This window comes from Hetaerina americana, unplaced genomic scaffold, assembly GCF_022747635.1.
Source record: "Hetaerina americana unplaced genomic scaffold, ioHetAmer1.1.p SCAF_7, whole genome shotgun sequence".
NCBI classification, from domain to species: domain Eukaryota; kingdom Metazoa; phylum Arthropoda; class Insecta; order Odonata; family Calopterygidae; genus Hetaerina; species Hetaerina americana.
The window spans coordinates 47,023,681-47,039,279 of NW_027287316.1; the positions used below are offsets into that span (position 1 = coordinate 47,023,681).

The 15,599-nt window shown below is 36.4% G+C and overlaps 2 protein-coding genes across 2 annotated transcripts in view; one reads left to right on the plus strand and one right to left on the minus strand.

The window, feature by feature from the left end:
* Nucleotides 1–3,355: 3,355 nt before the first annotated feature.
* LOC139696696 (AFG2-interacting ribosome maturation factor-like) lies at nt 3,356–4,682 on the minus strand. Its single transcript, XM_071595532.1, has 5 exons — nt 4,374–4,682; nt 4,189–4,299; nt 3,888–4,076; nt 3,613–3,725; nt 3,356–3,537 (listed from the first exon to the last, which is right to left on the minus strand). Exons 1-5 carry the CDS (start codon nt 4,514–4,516, stop codon nt 3,497–3,499), a joined length of 597 nt encoding a protein of 198 aa, XP_071451633.1. The 5' UTR covers nt 4,517–4,682; the 3' UTR covers nt 3,356–3,496.
* A 162-nt stretch (nt 4,683–4,844) lies between these two features.
* Nucleotides 4,845–15,599, plus strand: part of LPCAT (lysophosphatidylcholine acyltransferase) — a 94,170-nt gene continuing 83,415 nt past the window's right edge. Inside the window, exon 1 of the mRNA XM_071595147.1 lies at nt 4,845–5,000. Coding sequence (XP_071451248.1) covers nt 4,896–5,000 — 105 coding nt within the window. The 5' untranslated portion in view covers nt 4,845–4,895. The remainder of the gene's footprint in view (nt 5,001–15,599) is intronic.

Genomic DNA, 15,599 nt, shown 5'->3' on the forward strand with positions numbered 1-15,599 from the left:
TTCATCATAATCATCCTGAGACCTCTTTCAATAAGTGATTATGCACTATTAAACTTAAAACTAGAGGGCCCTTCCCTCCTCACACAATTAGTTTTTCTCTTCTCCAGCATTTTTCTCGAGTATTTACTTCAGTAGTAGTTTTCAAAAATGGTTTTTTGAATAATAATTTGTTTTCCTTTCAAGGAATGCTACATTAGTCACTCTTTCATTACATCATCTGAAGTTGTATCTTCTATTAATTTTTATTCCAAAATATTTTTTACCTATGACCTATCAGAATTATTATCATATTATTCTGTTTTAAAATTTTTTAACTCGATACCTACAGTGCACTTACCCACATCTTCATCATGATACGACAAGGACCTGTTCGATTACACTACTGTGCCCTGGAATCTGATTGCCATCCAAACCATTATCATTTCATTGTACAAGATGAAACTTCACTAGCATAATGACATTCATTTTCCCATTCTTACATTTCCTAAAATAAAATTTCAATTCTCACATCCCCAAGCATGATAATGTAATTATACCCCAATAGTTTCCTTTAGGTCATTTTTATAATATATACTCAATATATCAAACCCAATTCACATTTTGAATTTCAGATTTTTAAATTTCGTAAAATGTCAGGGTGCAAACCTAAAATTTGACTCTTGGCTGATATACTCACTGGACACGGGGATTAGTTTACTTCTAGAAAAAATTGTTTTGCCTTTATTGCCGTAAATTTACCTGCAGGGTGTTTCAAACTATTGGCTTTGTGAACTACAAATACTTTAAACAAATAATCTATTTACTGAGGCCTTTATTATTTATTTGGACATAAGTGTTGGGAGAAACCAGGAGGTTATAGTAGAGCCATTGGCATCAGCCTAATGTTGACCATCTCACACAATTACGAAGGCAGCATCGAGAGATTCTGAGAGTTTATAGGCTAGGCATCTAAAGCATTGCCTAATTTGTTAGGATGCATGCCATGATGGATACCTGAATGATGACATGATTAAAATGTTTATCCAGCGCTTGTAGTTCATTGAAAGCATTTTAGTCCATATTATCTTAATAGATAAATAAAATATTTGAAACATCAACTCCTTAAATTTAGCCCATTCCAATGGAACTACTCACATTTAATGCAACTTAAGTGAGAATTTAGCTGTCAGGATAACCTAAAAACTCTAAATTTGTCCTGCACTAACCAATTATGGGTTCTTCTATGTAATTCCAAGTATTTATTATGCTTTCTGGAATATGCACAATGTACACTCTCATTGGCTCTTCTGGTGAGGGGGTGTTTCCATCACTTATTGGTTAACACCAGAGAGACGAGGAGTCCACCACTGAACAAAACACAGCACCCTCAGGGAAGAGCTTGAAGGAAACTCTAATAAAAATACACTTATAGGGAGGAGCTGCAATGAGGTGTGAGGAGAATGTGGTGAGCTTTTACCTTGAGCACCATGCTTATGTGTTGCTAAAATAATATCTTTCATAATGAATTCGCACTTCATAATTCACACAAGACAATAGCATATACTTGTTGTAGAGTGGAGGAAGCATGAGGTAGAGGAGGTCGTTTGAATGCATATAGTATTTTCCCTAGGTGCCTAGACCATAGTTGCAGATTTTACTGCAAAATGCATTGCATGAAAACGTGGCTAAAGCCAAAGTTTAAAATAAAACTATCAAGGACACAAAAAATTCTTTCTACATCCTAAAACAGTGACTTGATTCCCAAGAGACTAATGTTCTCCTTGGCTTTCAGGGAATGTATTTTGACATAATCTTGTATTCACCATTAATGTATACAGAGTGACACACAAATTCATAAAAATTACATCAGATGCAACAAGACAAGTGTCTGAGGAGGGCTTGGGCACTTGGTACCGTAAACATTTCCATTGCTTAATCATTGAGTAGCAGTGCATACAATGGTAATACCAATAGAGGAGGAATTAAAAAAGGCAAATAAGATCTTACGGAAAGGAAAGAGTTCATAAATAGAACTTCAATTGTTCCCAGCTAAACTTTGTGGAAGTTCATGTTCATTAAATGAAGAACCCAATGTATTTTTCCACTGTTCTTTATTTTGGTACTACTAGTTTTTATGTTTAGGCATTAGGCAATGATGACGCCAAAGCGTTGAAACTAGTAGTACCAGAGTAAAGACCAGTGGAAAAATACATTGGGTTCTTCATTTAATGAACATGGAACTTCCACTAAATTGAGCCAGAAACCATCAAAGGACTTGAATTAATATTTTCAAGGAGAGCTCATGGAAGCATTGGTATGACGTGTAGTTTTGTGTTCCTCCAAAACTTGGTAATTGAGATTAGGATAAATGTTCAACCATCTACCACAATACTATAACAAATTAATACCACACTTTACCAAACCTCTATTGTTATACTGGCATAAAAATTGAATGCACAATCTTCCTTAGAGCATACCTTACGCAACTCTTTCTTTGTTCTAACTCACCCTTTCCATCTTTCAGCAGACTTAAAAATAATTAACAGCTTCAAGTTTCCGAGCAAAAAGAACAAATTAGGTATGATTCTACCTGTATCAGCATTATTTAAAATTTCACCAGATCCAAATTAAATACCATAATGTTAAAGTTTCCCTAATTCAAATATGTTAAGTTCATAAGGAATATGAATTTGTACAAAGGAAAAAGCAGAAAAGATATGAAATACATTGATAAAAATACCCTTGGCCAATGTGGGAACACTAAAATGAACGGAAAGCAGAGAAAAGCCATCAATGATGTAAAATATTCCTTCTTGCACAAGCGTAGACTTCACACAATACTGCAGGCTGTTTCAAGAAGTCTTCATCAAACAAACTCACCAAAAAAACTAAACCCACATAACAACCCGAGGGTTGGATTTTTTACTTAAGTGTAAAGCTCATCTCATTCTAAGGCTATCAGGTAAAATTTACTCCTCTGCAACCTGCAGTTTTGCCGGGAAGATCCAGGCCCAGAAATGGCAAGCCAGCACCATTTGTTTCAGGGAGACAGTAATGGGATTAGGATAATCATGAGTAATTGCATAACATTTACTTTACAAATGAGAATTATTAATTGAAGCACTTCCTGTTGAATACAGGGGAAATTTTATTCCATGTGATAATAAGACTGAAATAGGCTCATAGGATCATTAAGTTACTCGTATGCTTCTTCCCTCCCAATAATCTTGTTACATAACCGACTATCATAATCCTCAGGAAAAGGATATGTGGTCAGGAGGATAACTAATTTACTCCACGGAATATATTTATTTACTCACGAAATACAGGCTAACTCCATATCTAGGGAGGGGGGGTCACCATTGCAAAACAAAATATTAATCTGCTGCATTTCATGTACGGCATTATCTTCATAATAATATCAGGCTAATTAAAATAAATCAGTGTTATTTAATAAAAAACGATATTACAAACAATATTAACAAAATCATAAACTATACAAACCTATGGCAAATAATCAAGTGTCGTCTATAAATTTCCTTGTCATGGCAAAAACTCCTGAAAGAAAAATGTTTAGAAATTCAATATATATAAACAGATAAAAATTTCGAAGCGAAAATTCACACAACTTACTTTCGAGAAATACTTTTCGCTCCTCGGAATGCAAGTAATGCCTACTAAGGTCCATTATCTCACGATCATCTTTATTTTGAACCGTCAAGATAACATTGGACATTTTCAGGTATCTGGTTTGATGAATAGCTAAGGAAAATACTGGAATTTACACAACCATAAAACCATTGCATCCATAGTTGCAGTAATTCTTAGTCTAATCAGAGAATTTTCCTTCAGAATGTATGAAATGCATACTCACACAGTAATGCATTTACTACTCTGTCAAAGGATACAAAGCATGAAAAAGCCTCCAAGAATCATCGGCCCATTCCACCATCTCCATAACCGAAGGGCAACTTGCACTGCCAAAACACAACAATTTTCTATCGTCTAATTTAGTCAAATCACCTGCCTTTTCAAGGCATTTCTTAACATTGCAAAGTTTCTTTTCCAAGAGCGCGTTATTCCCTTTGCACTCCAAACTGTAATAAAGTTGTTCAGCAAACATTAGTGTCGATAATTTATGACATGTCTAAGAAAAACCAGAGTAAAATGTATCACTTAAATACAAGTGTCTATTAATCATAAACTGACATGATCTTCTCAAGTTCTACTACTTCTTCATCAATGGATGCTTCTATCTTAAAAAGAAGTTTATCTTTGATGCCTGGAACTCTACTTATCGGAAGGTTCTCCAATTCAGCTCTACAGGTAAAAAACATAACGATCAGAAAAACCATCACTGTCTACGTAATAAATAAGTACCATTGAACACATACTTCGCAACAAATCTGTGCTGCTCCGCGAGACTTTTAAGAGCATCAATGGGTTTCTCGGATTTTCTTGAGAGTTCATTAATAGCACTGTTATGCTTTATAAGATGTTTAAAATATTCTCGGAGCGATTTACACAAAGATTCCATCTTGAGACTTAAAAACGTAAACTTCGGCAGTGTCTTCGATGATTACCCATGAATTGTAACTAAAAATGGCAATTTGCATAATATTTTTAAATTTCCGTTTTTCTATCGAACACTAATAGAATTTTTTCGGTGGTTTCCGTCACTTCCATTGAATACCAACTTTCGAACTTGAATTTCGCAGGGCGACAGTCATTCTTGGCGGCAACAGTAGCAACTCACAGCGCTCCAAATGGTGTTGTCTGTAACTAGAGGACATTACCCGCGCGGGATAACAGACTCTCTCAGCAGAACGATCCTCCGCCAGTTAGGTTAGGTTCGTGCTCCGAAGTCGAGCACCTGTAACCGTTATGTGAAGTGACCATTCTTTATAGAGAGAAGCATGGACGGGAAGCCGACAGCGGAAGAGGAGCCAGGTTTCGGCGGTGATTTAACAAATCCCTTCGTTCATCACCTGGAGCTTTCGGGCGCTTACGAAAAGATTAAGGTACAGTTTTCATTTTAGTGCATTTCCCGAAGTTAATAGGAGGAACTTTCTCTCCGCTCTGCGATAATTCGTTGACATTAGCATAAACAATAATAAGTACTGCTGCGCCTTTGGCTTAATGAAAGTGATGTGTGCCGCTATTTCGTCTGTCTTCGTAGATTCATTTATCGCGTGAAAACTATGGACTTAAAAAGACGAATAAAGTGTAGGTTCTAATAGTGATGGGTTTAAAGCCTGACACACTTGCTAGTTATTGGGGACGCTTTCCAAAACCCTACTGCAAGCTGATACTGACCAAGACAATTTCAATACCTTCTGGTCATTGCTTCTGATGTCCTTACGATAGCAGGTAAGGTATTTCGTTGCTGGCCTATTGGTATTGAATAACTTCCGGTTTTGTATTATTTACATTTTTTTAATTCTCAGTACTTGACATCCAAAAGGAAATTGCTTTCGTCCGTCGAAATAATAGTGTAGTGACATTCGAATAATTCATTGGATTGCAGATTATTCCCTAGGAAAAATTGCACGGCATTATTATTAAGTCGTGGTAAAGATTGTTATTTTATTTTCTTCAAACCAAGCCAAAAGAGACTGGTGGCGCGATATTTTTACGCTACTGTTTTTAAAAGGAACATTATTTTACATTTATTTTGATATGCGGGAAGTACTTGGCAAGAACATTGAATTGGCTGAGGGGTTCGGAAAATTTACAGGTTTTAAATTGTTGATGAGATCTTCCCTGTAACCGTATGCAGTCGCTATTGCTAGACGGTTTTTAAATATCTGCAGTAACTAACTTTTGAAACAGCTCGCACTTTATTGTATACATTGGAACGGCATGAAGCGGACGATTGAGTCCGTCATATCGATATGCTAAATGTTGCACTTGGTTTGTATTCTAAACCTAAGCAATTTGCCCCCGTAGTCAGAATTTACTTGGGAGGGCCATACATAATGATTATTCGGTCCATCGGTCCGTGAGTGTGCATGACCTCCTGAGGCCTTGAATTTTTTTTAGGATTTCACACTCAATTGATGTGATGCTTCCCTGCTGTACGATACCTATCCCTTCATTTATGAAAAAGACGTATCACAAATCGAAAAGTAATAACATGGGTGACGGGGATTATTTCAAACCGCAATGCAAATGTTACTTTTTCATTTGAAAGTTGCTGGGTAACTGGCGCAAGGGCACGGCTGCTTAGTTCGTGAGTATTAACACTAGAAATACCGATCTCAAGTGTCGACGACCGGTTACCCCACCCATTGAGCTCTAGTTGCCGAAGAAAATTTTTTTCTGACTGCGACGTCTGAGATCAATTATATTATCACTGCACTTCATGCTTGCTAGCTTCTAATTGGCTTCATTGACTCCTGATTAAAATTAAGAGAATGAGAATGCAGATTAGGAGAATTCAGTGGATTGCAATTTGGAAGCCGAGATACATTTTCTTAGGAGGACAACCAAGCGATTACTAGTCCTTTCCCATTCTTAGGAAAGATATTTTCAGTACCTTCGCGCAAATGCCACTTCTAAAAAAACTATTCCGTTGATTTCGTTATTTCAGGGTTAATACACAAAAATTGAATCACCATTAAGAGTTGTGAAGGCAGTTTAATGTGAGGTTTCCTCCACTTAGAGCTGGGAACTTTTCAATTTCTTTTTTAATTGGAGGCATTCGATGATTTCCTTTATGAAAATCGAATTATAAATGAAACAGTCTCATCTTTGAGATAAGTCAACGTTCTCAAGGTCATGGGGACACACTTGCACTGGCTGCAACGTAAGCAGCGCGTATATGGGTTTCAGGGATTGCGACGGCCGATGTCATCACAGCATACCATCTGCGGTGTGAGAATTCACGAGGCTCGAAAACATTCATGATAAAGACAGGATTCGAGTCCGCGTTATCGGGGAGTAGCTGATGCTTACCGTTCATTTAGGAGACAGTCCATACGCCGGGGCGTAATAAGGTTTACACATCGAAAAAGTCAGTCACAGGGGTCAAAAAAGGTGGCGAAGTTAACTTGGAGATTTACATTGGATCAAAAAAGAGAGGCATTAGCAAATATGTAATGCTCTTTGATTCTTTTTTGTATTGGCCAGGATATAATGGGCATTGAAGAAAATAGTTCTATAGGCTCCCCAGGCGGTGATACAGTTTTTCTTGATGTGATGGATGGATTAGAAACTTTTATATTTGTTCTCCAAACGCATGCGTTTATAAAACGTGCAGTTTCTGGATGGATATGAAAGCATAGAGACTTCACGTTGAGAATGAATTACTTTATATTTCTGTAATTAAACACGTCATGTGAGCGATCGATTCATGTCGTTACTCTTGCAAAATTAATATACTTTTGACACTGCAAATATTATGAACTGATCGATTCCGTCTGCTCCACCATTCCTTTGTTCGTATTTTATATGTATTCCTATCCCTTTTCCTTATTTATTTCCATGTGAATTAATGTATGTGCATAAATATAATTTGATTTTAGCCAGCATAAAGTTGTTATTTTGAAACACTAAATCTGATATTACGGTCGTGGAAACTTTCAGCGGAGGATGATACCTTACTTTTAAATAAACAGAAAATTGCCGTGTTTACTTATTTTGGAGGGCTATGGTTGTGAAGTATGATATTAATCCTAGAATTCCTACTGCCGGCTTCCTATCTACTAATCAGTAATCTGTTCGGATAAAGTAAAAACCTCTCACTCCGTAAGTTAAGCATTCAAATTTATCCGTCGCTACTTGGCCGTCTATCAGTTTCATTCAACACGCATAGGAACCCTCCCGAAGGACCAACGTCCCACACGGCCGCGTTAAGTTTACTTGTTGATGGACGTAGTTCCGATTGACGCTCATCCAAATTGCGTTGGCTCAATACTAAAAATTATATATTGCGTTTAATTAAGCGGATATACGAAAAAAATAACAACTAACTCTAGCGTATCGAATGGCATTGGTAATTACGTGGAAATAACGCATAACGATGGTAAGTCGCGGGAACCGTGAAAACCATGTTTATTTATTCATCCATGGCGGAAATTTTTACTACGGCCTCTGAGAATATGCAGGAGAACCTAATGTTAAGTCATTTCTGTTCTGATGAGATTCGTAACTCCGCAGTCATTGCCTTCGCCATGAACCTACGACCGGAATGAAACATAAGCGTTATGAACTTCGCTGCGGAAAGCGAAATCGTAAATAGTGAATTGAGTTGGTACTGCTTGCTTTAGACGAAGTTGCGCGTCATCACTATTTATCGTGGTATTTTTTTGCACGCCTGCTTATTGTCCAAACCGCTCGATTTCCCTATTTTAATTCCACACATAAAATAATGACTTATCGTAGAGGAGACGTTTTCTATAGCATATCAATATTGAATGCACCGATAAACTAGCGTCATTGTCTACTTAAGAGCTTTATTTTGTGAACTATGTTCTAGGAGTACATCCTGAGCGGTCAAGCGAAAGTTTGTCCCTAAAAGCATGAGGAATTTTAAGAAACAAAAATCCATTCAGTTACCTGTTTACTTTATAATTAACGAAGTACTTTGAGAGATCGATTTTCGAATAAATGCTGGGATTATTTTCTGCGGTGATTCAGCCTATCAGGAATATGTTCTGAATCCATATAAATATGAGTTATACCAACTATTAATCAAAGAAGGGTGGAGAAATTTTATTTCTAATAATCAATTAAAGGACTTCTCAATATTGTCTGAATAAGGTTTCTTATATTCATTCCGGTTTAAAGTATAAATATATAAATATATATTATATAAATATATATATATATATATATATATATATATATATATATATATATATATATATGTGTGTGTGTGTGTGTGTGTATATATATATATATATATAAATTCTCAAGCATATCTTCCGATTGTCTAATTATGTATTTTAGTTAAAAAAACCATAAAGTAATCCAGCCGAAGGTCGGTTTGGTAGGTGATAATAGAGTTCACCCAGTACTAAGCTCTACACGGCGTGTGGAATTCACACATCAGGGTGGGGGGCCAGTTCCTTTCCCAACAAATTCCATTTCGATACATGCTTGCTTATTTTAATCATTTCTGATTTGAACATTTAAAATCCATTAATTGATGTGTATTGATGATGGATTTATTAGATGGGCCAATTAATGTGAGATGTATTTGGGAATAAGTTTAAAGAGCGTGTAAAAATGATATATTTCAGTTGCGGCCTTTTTCGCATTTATGTTTACCTAACTTATCCGAAAAATTGGAAAAAGCCAAAGCTTGCGAGATTTCCTTCGCGAAACCCATCTGGTGCGAGAGAAAATTCTCACGGCTAGTGGTCGGGTTGCGGCGTATGGAGGAGTGCACCTCGAAGTACGATTGTCTCTTCTGAAGTTTGTTTAATTTCTTGCAATCATGATAGGGGGCTGTTTAGTAGTTTGTCGAGTTATTATTTTTTCACGGTGCATTACTTTCTGTATCATAGAGGTGCAACGGAACATGGGTAACAATAAGACGACCAAGAGCTTCCGCCGATCGACTGCAGGATAGTCCGAAGTGCCCGGAATGGTACGAGTTAACCTCAGCTCAGAAATCCCCATAAATAGCTATTAAAATTTAAAGAAAGGGTGTCATAGGTCGGTTTGAGAAAATGATAAACTTTTAAAATCACGAATGAAAATTAAGTGTTTAATTTTTAGGTTTAGTTTAATTGAAACCAAACATTAGCTCTGCGATGCGTTAATTTCAAGTTGTAAGAGTTGCAATACCTTCAAATAGACCAACCATGAAAAATTAATCTTACTGCACGTATTTTTTTATTTAGCGTAGACTAGTTTTAATATACCGTCAACACTTTCAGCGAACGGCAGTACAAGTAGTTTCAGTGAACAGACGTATGCTTCGACGAACCTATGGTCATTCCACATACACAAGGCAATTCCATTATTTTTTCTTTTTCATACACCTGAGACTGACAGACCTTGGACATTCATAGCGACCTTTAGAAGTAATCCATTCTGACAGACGCGTAACATTTTTTTTATTTAGCACTAGTCCGAAAACAGTACCCATTGGTCTTCACATCGGACGATTAAAAATGATAACAATGGACATAATTACAAACACCGAAGCCCCAGGAGATAAACCCACTCAGGCGGGAATCGAACCCGCCACTCTTGGGTTGACAGATGAGGACTTAACCCCACCGCTACCGGGGCAGGCATTTATACTTTAAACCTTAATATTAAATCAAGGTAAAAGGAAAATTGGTGTGATAAATCTTATGTTTCTCCAAATACTTTTAGATGAAATATTTTTGTTGATAAATAATCTCCAATAGTGTATTCTAAATAGGAAATGGTGAGTGTATCCATTTCCCAATGAGAGGGTGTCATACTTAACAGGAGCATCAAAAGGGGCGTGTCATTCGTCAGAAGTACGTGACATAAATGCACTTAGTTTACTCCTTGACACTTCTAGCCCCAGAAGGGGAAGGGTAATGCTGGCACGGCACTGATTTCCTCCCCGGATTTCGTTTTCTTCCACCCTGTTCCACCTTCAGTCATGTTTTTCCCTAAAAGATCGCTTCTTCAAGTAACTTCATGGCTCCCTGCAATTACTTAATTAATATCAATATTTATATTCTCACGCGCACTAAGGTAATGCCCTAAATAGCGAAAATGTCCTTGTCAGTTGCGTGTCTCAATAAATAGAGAAGTAGCATTAGTTTCTCATTAGCCATTGATTTACCAGCAATCATTTTTCTATCCCGTGGCTAAAGAAAGTATTCGATCAATTTTGAATACATATTTATCAAAACCGGTATCTCAAGAGAAACCGGAATGGATGCCAATGTGTAATCCTTATCAAACTATGCCGTTGTCACACATTTCCCCTTCCATCAAAGGTTAAAAGTAAAAACGTGAAACTTGAAAATTTGCATCAGGTCAGTTCCATTATCTAGGTGCTTAAGTTCAGGTATGATGTTATTAGTCATTTGATGAACAGCGGGATTTGTTTATATTTTGTGTCTGGTATCATTTCTAAACACAGTAGAACCTGTCAAAGATGGGACCTGAATGAGGAGGAACTCTTTCAAAGCCGGAAACATCGTAAGATTTATGCATTGTGATCACTTACTCTACGTAAAGCAAGCCTCTCTGGGCGGCTGTGCATGTGAGATTACGACGAAAAGCAATCTGCGTAGCATTTTGTTGATGTATAAGTTACATTTGAGTCAGCAGCAGTCAATAAGAAAACTTCAAAAGAAAAAAGATTGTGTGTCGGCAGAATGGTATGGGAGTTTTCTACCGTTCAAATTCTACTTATGCCCTATAGTTTATTTTCTTTGAATTACTTACTCATATGCAGTGAAAGTTATTAAAGAAAAATTATTTAATCCCAGTAAATTTAATACTTTCTTTGAGTTCCTTTTGTATCATTGTGTATATTTTTTACCTGAAAAACAGATATATTATGCGGTCCACTACAAATCAGCCTTTTGAAGGTTTTAATAATTGTAATATGAATATGCCAACTTTTATTCCAGTTCCATCTCTTTTGATGCCCATACATGATGCAGACGATATTATAAATTTAGATTTCCTAAGCTACATAGCTGTATTAGTATTCTGTGCATGTTCCTAAGGCCAAGATTATATCTTAATCTTAAATTTTCATAATAATAGAATTTCATTATTACTATACATCAATGTCCGAAAGGGAATAATGCCTCTAATCCGATCAGTCAGCCAGTTATCCACCAGCGCAACCGAATTTCGTAAACCAATCAATTGAAGAGCATAAATTGACTTGGTAAATTTATTTGTATCTTCGAATTCGCTAAATTCAACCAGAAATTCACTACCGGAATTCACAGTGTCACAGAGATATGATAAAAAAGGGGCCGACCGGGCAATTAAACACGTCATTAGTAGAGAAATTATCTCCACAAAGAAAGGCTTTTTGACCTTGATCTTCAAATCAACTTCGAGTGTTTGAGTTAATGGTAGCAAAAGGACAACTGTTTATTTATTTCAAAAAACTATTCATGGCTGTGTAAAATCACACCCTGATTTATAAGCATAGCTACCTGCTAAAGTTGTCGAGAGCACTGGAACACTTTATCGGACTTCTGGCGCCGACTATCATAAGAACTCGTGTAATGAACCACAAATCACCGATGGCAATAAATCGTTTATTTGGTATGTATATTGGAATCTAGAAAAATCCTCAAATAATTTTTTCGTCAAATTTTTTCGTGATTATCGTACTATTATTTCTTGTGTTCAAATTTTCCTTAAGCACATGGACAAAAAAATCTATTGTGAGCCTAGAGGACACTCGGAGATTTTCCAAAATTAACCAATGGAATATGAAAAGGAGGTTTAGTCGTGGTGGCAACTGAGTCACGAACAGCCGTTTAAAAAAAAATAAAGCACAGGAGATAAAATCTTCAAATGTCTAATGTAGTAATTATCTTTAGACACGCTAAGAGGTCATTGAAGTCCCATGGAAAGTATTTTTGATTCTTTACTTCTGAGCATTAGTATATTGCAAATTGAGTGTTCTTTAAAAACTCAACAAAAATGGCAGTGGCAGAACAAGGCAATGCCCCAGGAGTTCCGGAAATGTCATATAGCTCTTTAAGGTTATCCATGAAACCTGGAACACTGAGTGAAACCAGTATTCATCCAATTGGGATTAGGATTATTTAATTATTAAAAATTTACATGTTACACTTTTTAATCCAAATTTTATTAGATTGAGAGAATCAACAAATTGATAGCCAGAAGTGTGCGGAGTTTTTTTAAGCATAGCTCAATGCAATGACACTAAAATGCGTTTGTCAAAAGGAAAGTTGAAATAACAAAACAAGCTTTACAAAGTCCATTTTCCTACCCCTATCCATACTCTCGCGCATATTTTACTACAAATAGTGAATGATTACATGAAAGTTAACGCGAACTAAATTTAAATATTCAAAAATACAATGCCCAATAGGAGGGAAAATGTTTTGAATTTGATTGAAGTCAAAAACCAATGTTTTTGGCACTATTATGGTAGTGGAACGCGGTACATGAGATTTAGAGGGTGATGCTTTTGAATGTGGAAATATTATAGGGTAAGCGGGATTAAACTTCCATTATTACTTTTGCTTGAATCAGTCGATACTTTGAATGGAAAACATTTATTTCTGCATACCTACCCTTCACGTTGCTTCCTTTCGGGGTATGCAAAGCTAAGAAAAGCCCGCTTTTAATTTCAGAAAGGATTTCTTTTCTCTTTTACTGATTTCCAACCCTTGCCTGTTGCTGCCCTTGGATACTTCTTGGGCCTCTGCCTCAGCGATGTATTAATTGATTCATTTTTACTCTCCATCACTTTCTCTCAAACCATTTACTCCTCCCAGCATTTAAGTGTCTGCTCTCATTTGACTCTCATTCATCCTCTTAACATGACCAAATCAAAGTGGCATCCATTCTTCGTGATTGTCTATTACTGATTAACTAAATTCGCGTTACCGGTTAATTATTTTCACGAGGTCTTTTGCATTTTATCCCATGGGAATACAAAAGTATGCTTACATGCATGATTAGAATTGACTTTAGGGAAAAGATTAGAATATATGAATACATTCGCTAGTGGTCTACCTCTCAGACGTTTTTTGTTTGGCCTTTAGGTAATTTTTTAGCATTCTGATTTATTAATCCTCTACATACTTGATATATGGCTGTGGTCGTCAAAATATAGATGAAAATATTTATTTTCGTTCCAGGACCAAGTGTTTGTTTTGGTTCTTAGAGTGAGTGGTGAAGTTTTTTATGTCAATTTTGCAATTAAACCCTTTTTCTACTAAGCTCATTATCCTAAACTATGGTTTAACCCTTAATAACTATTACAATATCTTCTTTTGCTTATCCATGAGTTTAAAATTTCGGTGGCACAACCACCTTCTTCAGTGGAAGGAACGATATGACTCGGAGCTGAGTCTTCTCCTTCCTTTCACTGAAGTCGGTTGTGCCGAGGGAAATTATGATCGACTCACGTGAGTTTCTCTTCTATTGTATGATCTATACATATATATATATATATATATATATATATATATATATAATTTATATATATTAATATATATATATATATATATAATTTATATATATTAATATATATAAATATATATATATATATATATATATTCATGAGGTGTATTTGTGTGTATAAGTATTGTATACTTGTATATTTATATTGTTTTAAGTTACTAAGTGTGCATTACGAATACAACGTTCCTCATTTTGATATGATTGAAATGGTATTCGAAGGCCATGTTCATGCAATTTTCATAAACAACTCCGATAAAAAATGTACCAACCTGTACCTCAGCTCAAAGATAGATTTTCTGTCAGTTTGCTCAACCAAAATTTTAAATTATCCCAATTCTTGAGACGAACTGATAAGCAGATGAAAAGACCACGGAAGGAAAAAGAGAATAGAGAAGCGGGTGAACTTTTGAGCTATTTCAAAACTTCTTCATCCGAATCACTTCAGGCACGGAATGTTAGAATTCGTTGGAAGATAAAAAAAGGAGTTCCGTTGACAAGGAATTACGGGATAAGGTTGAAAATTGATACTGGCGGTAAGAAGAATAATCGGGGAGATGTAAAGGTACGTTTAGCACGCGAGTCAGCGGGAGAGAGAAGAAAATTAAGGCGCGCAATTCTGTAAATTGAAATCATGGAATCATTTCTTATGAGACTAGCTTGGAGGCTCATAGAAGCTCATTTTTGGGCAGCCAGAAGGAATTTAACTTCGTCTCGGTTCGCCGCAAACTCCGCCCACTTCCGTTTCGGTCGGCTCATGCGTCCAGCCAGTGGCCCATAAGGTGTTCATCACGGACCGAATGTTTTGCAAGTCACTCTCATTGTCAAGCTGAGGGCCAACTAATAAGGCAGGTGATCTACAAATAATCAGTCACACTCGTTCAATATGTTTCGTTTACGCTTTTTGTCTCGTTAAAAGCCGGCTCTAAGGGTACTGCTAATGCTGAGGCATACGCTGTTTCGGCAGTTCCAAGAAACTTCTCAGCCTCCGTGAGTAAGGGAGGGTGGTCAAAGAGGCATAGTTTTCAGTTAATATACTTAATGGTTACCATTTATCTTATATCCAACACACTGAATCAATCGGTGGGGAGTTTCTGACACCTCCTCTCTCCAAACCATTTGTTCGCCCCTGAAGCCTCAGCCTTGCATTATGAAAAAATAATGACTTTCTGTTTTCCCTGATTAAAATGTTTCCCGTACTTCATGAAGTTGTAAGGTCAACTGAATATTTCAGATACTTATATGATGTACCTTCAATTGGGATCTCTCCGTTAAAATTCTTTTAAAGTAGTTGACCATTGATAATTGTCCATCTATTTCCTTCGTTGGCAAATGTGTGGGTCATATCCTTGGTCAATGGTTTAAAGGCATATTTTCTAGTAAGTTGATTTATCAAAATTAGTGATTTGATTGCTTCGCTTAAATTCAATGACATGGACGATATCGTTTCTTCTGCCATGAGAGGAAATGCGTTTCCAGCACCTTCGAATTGC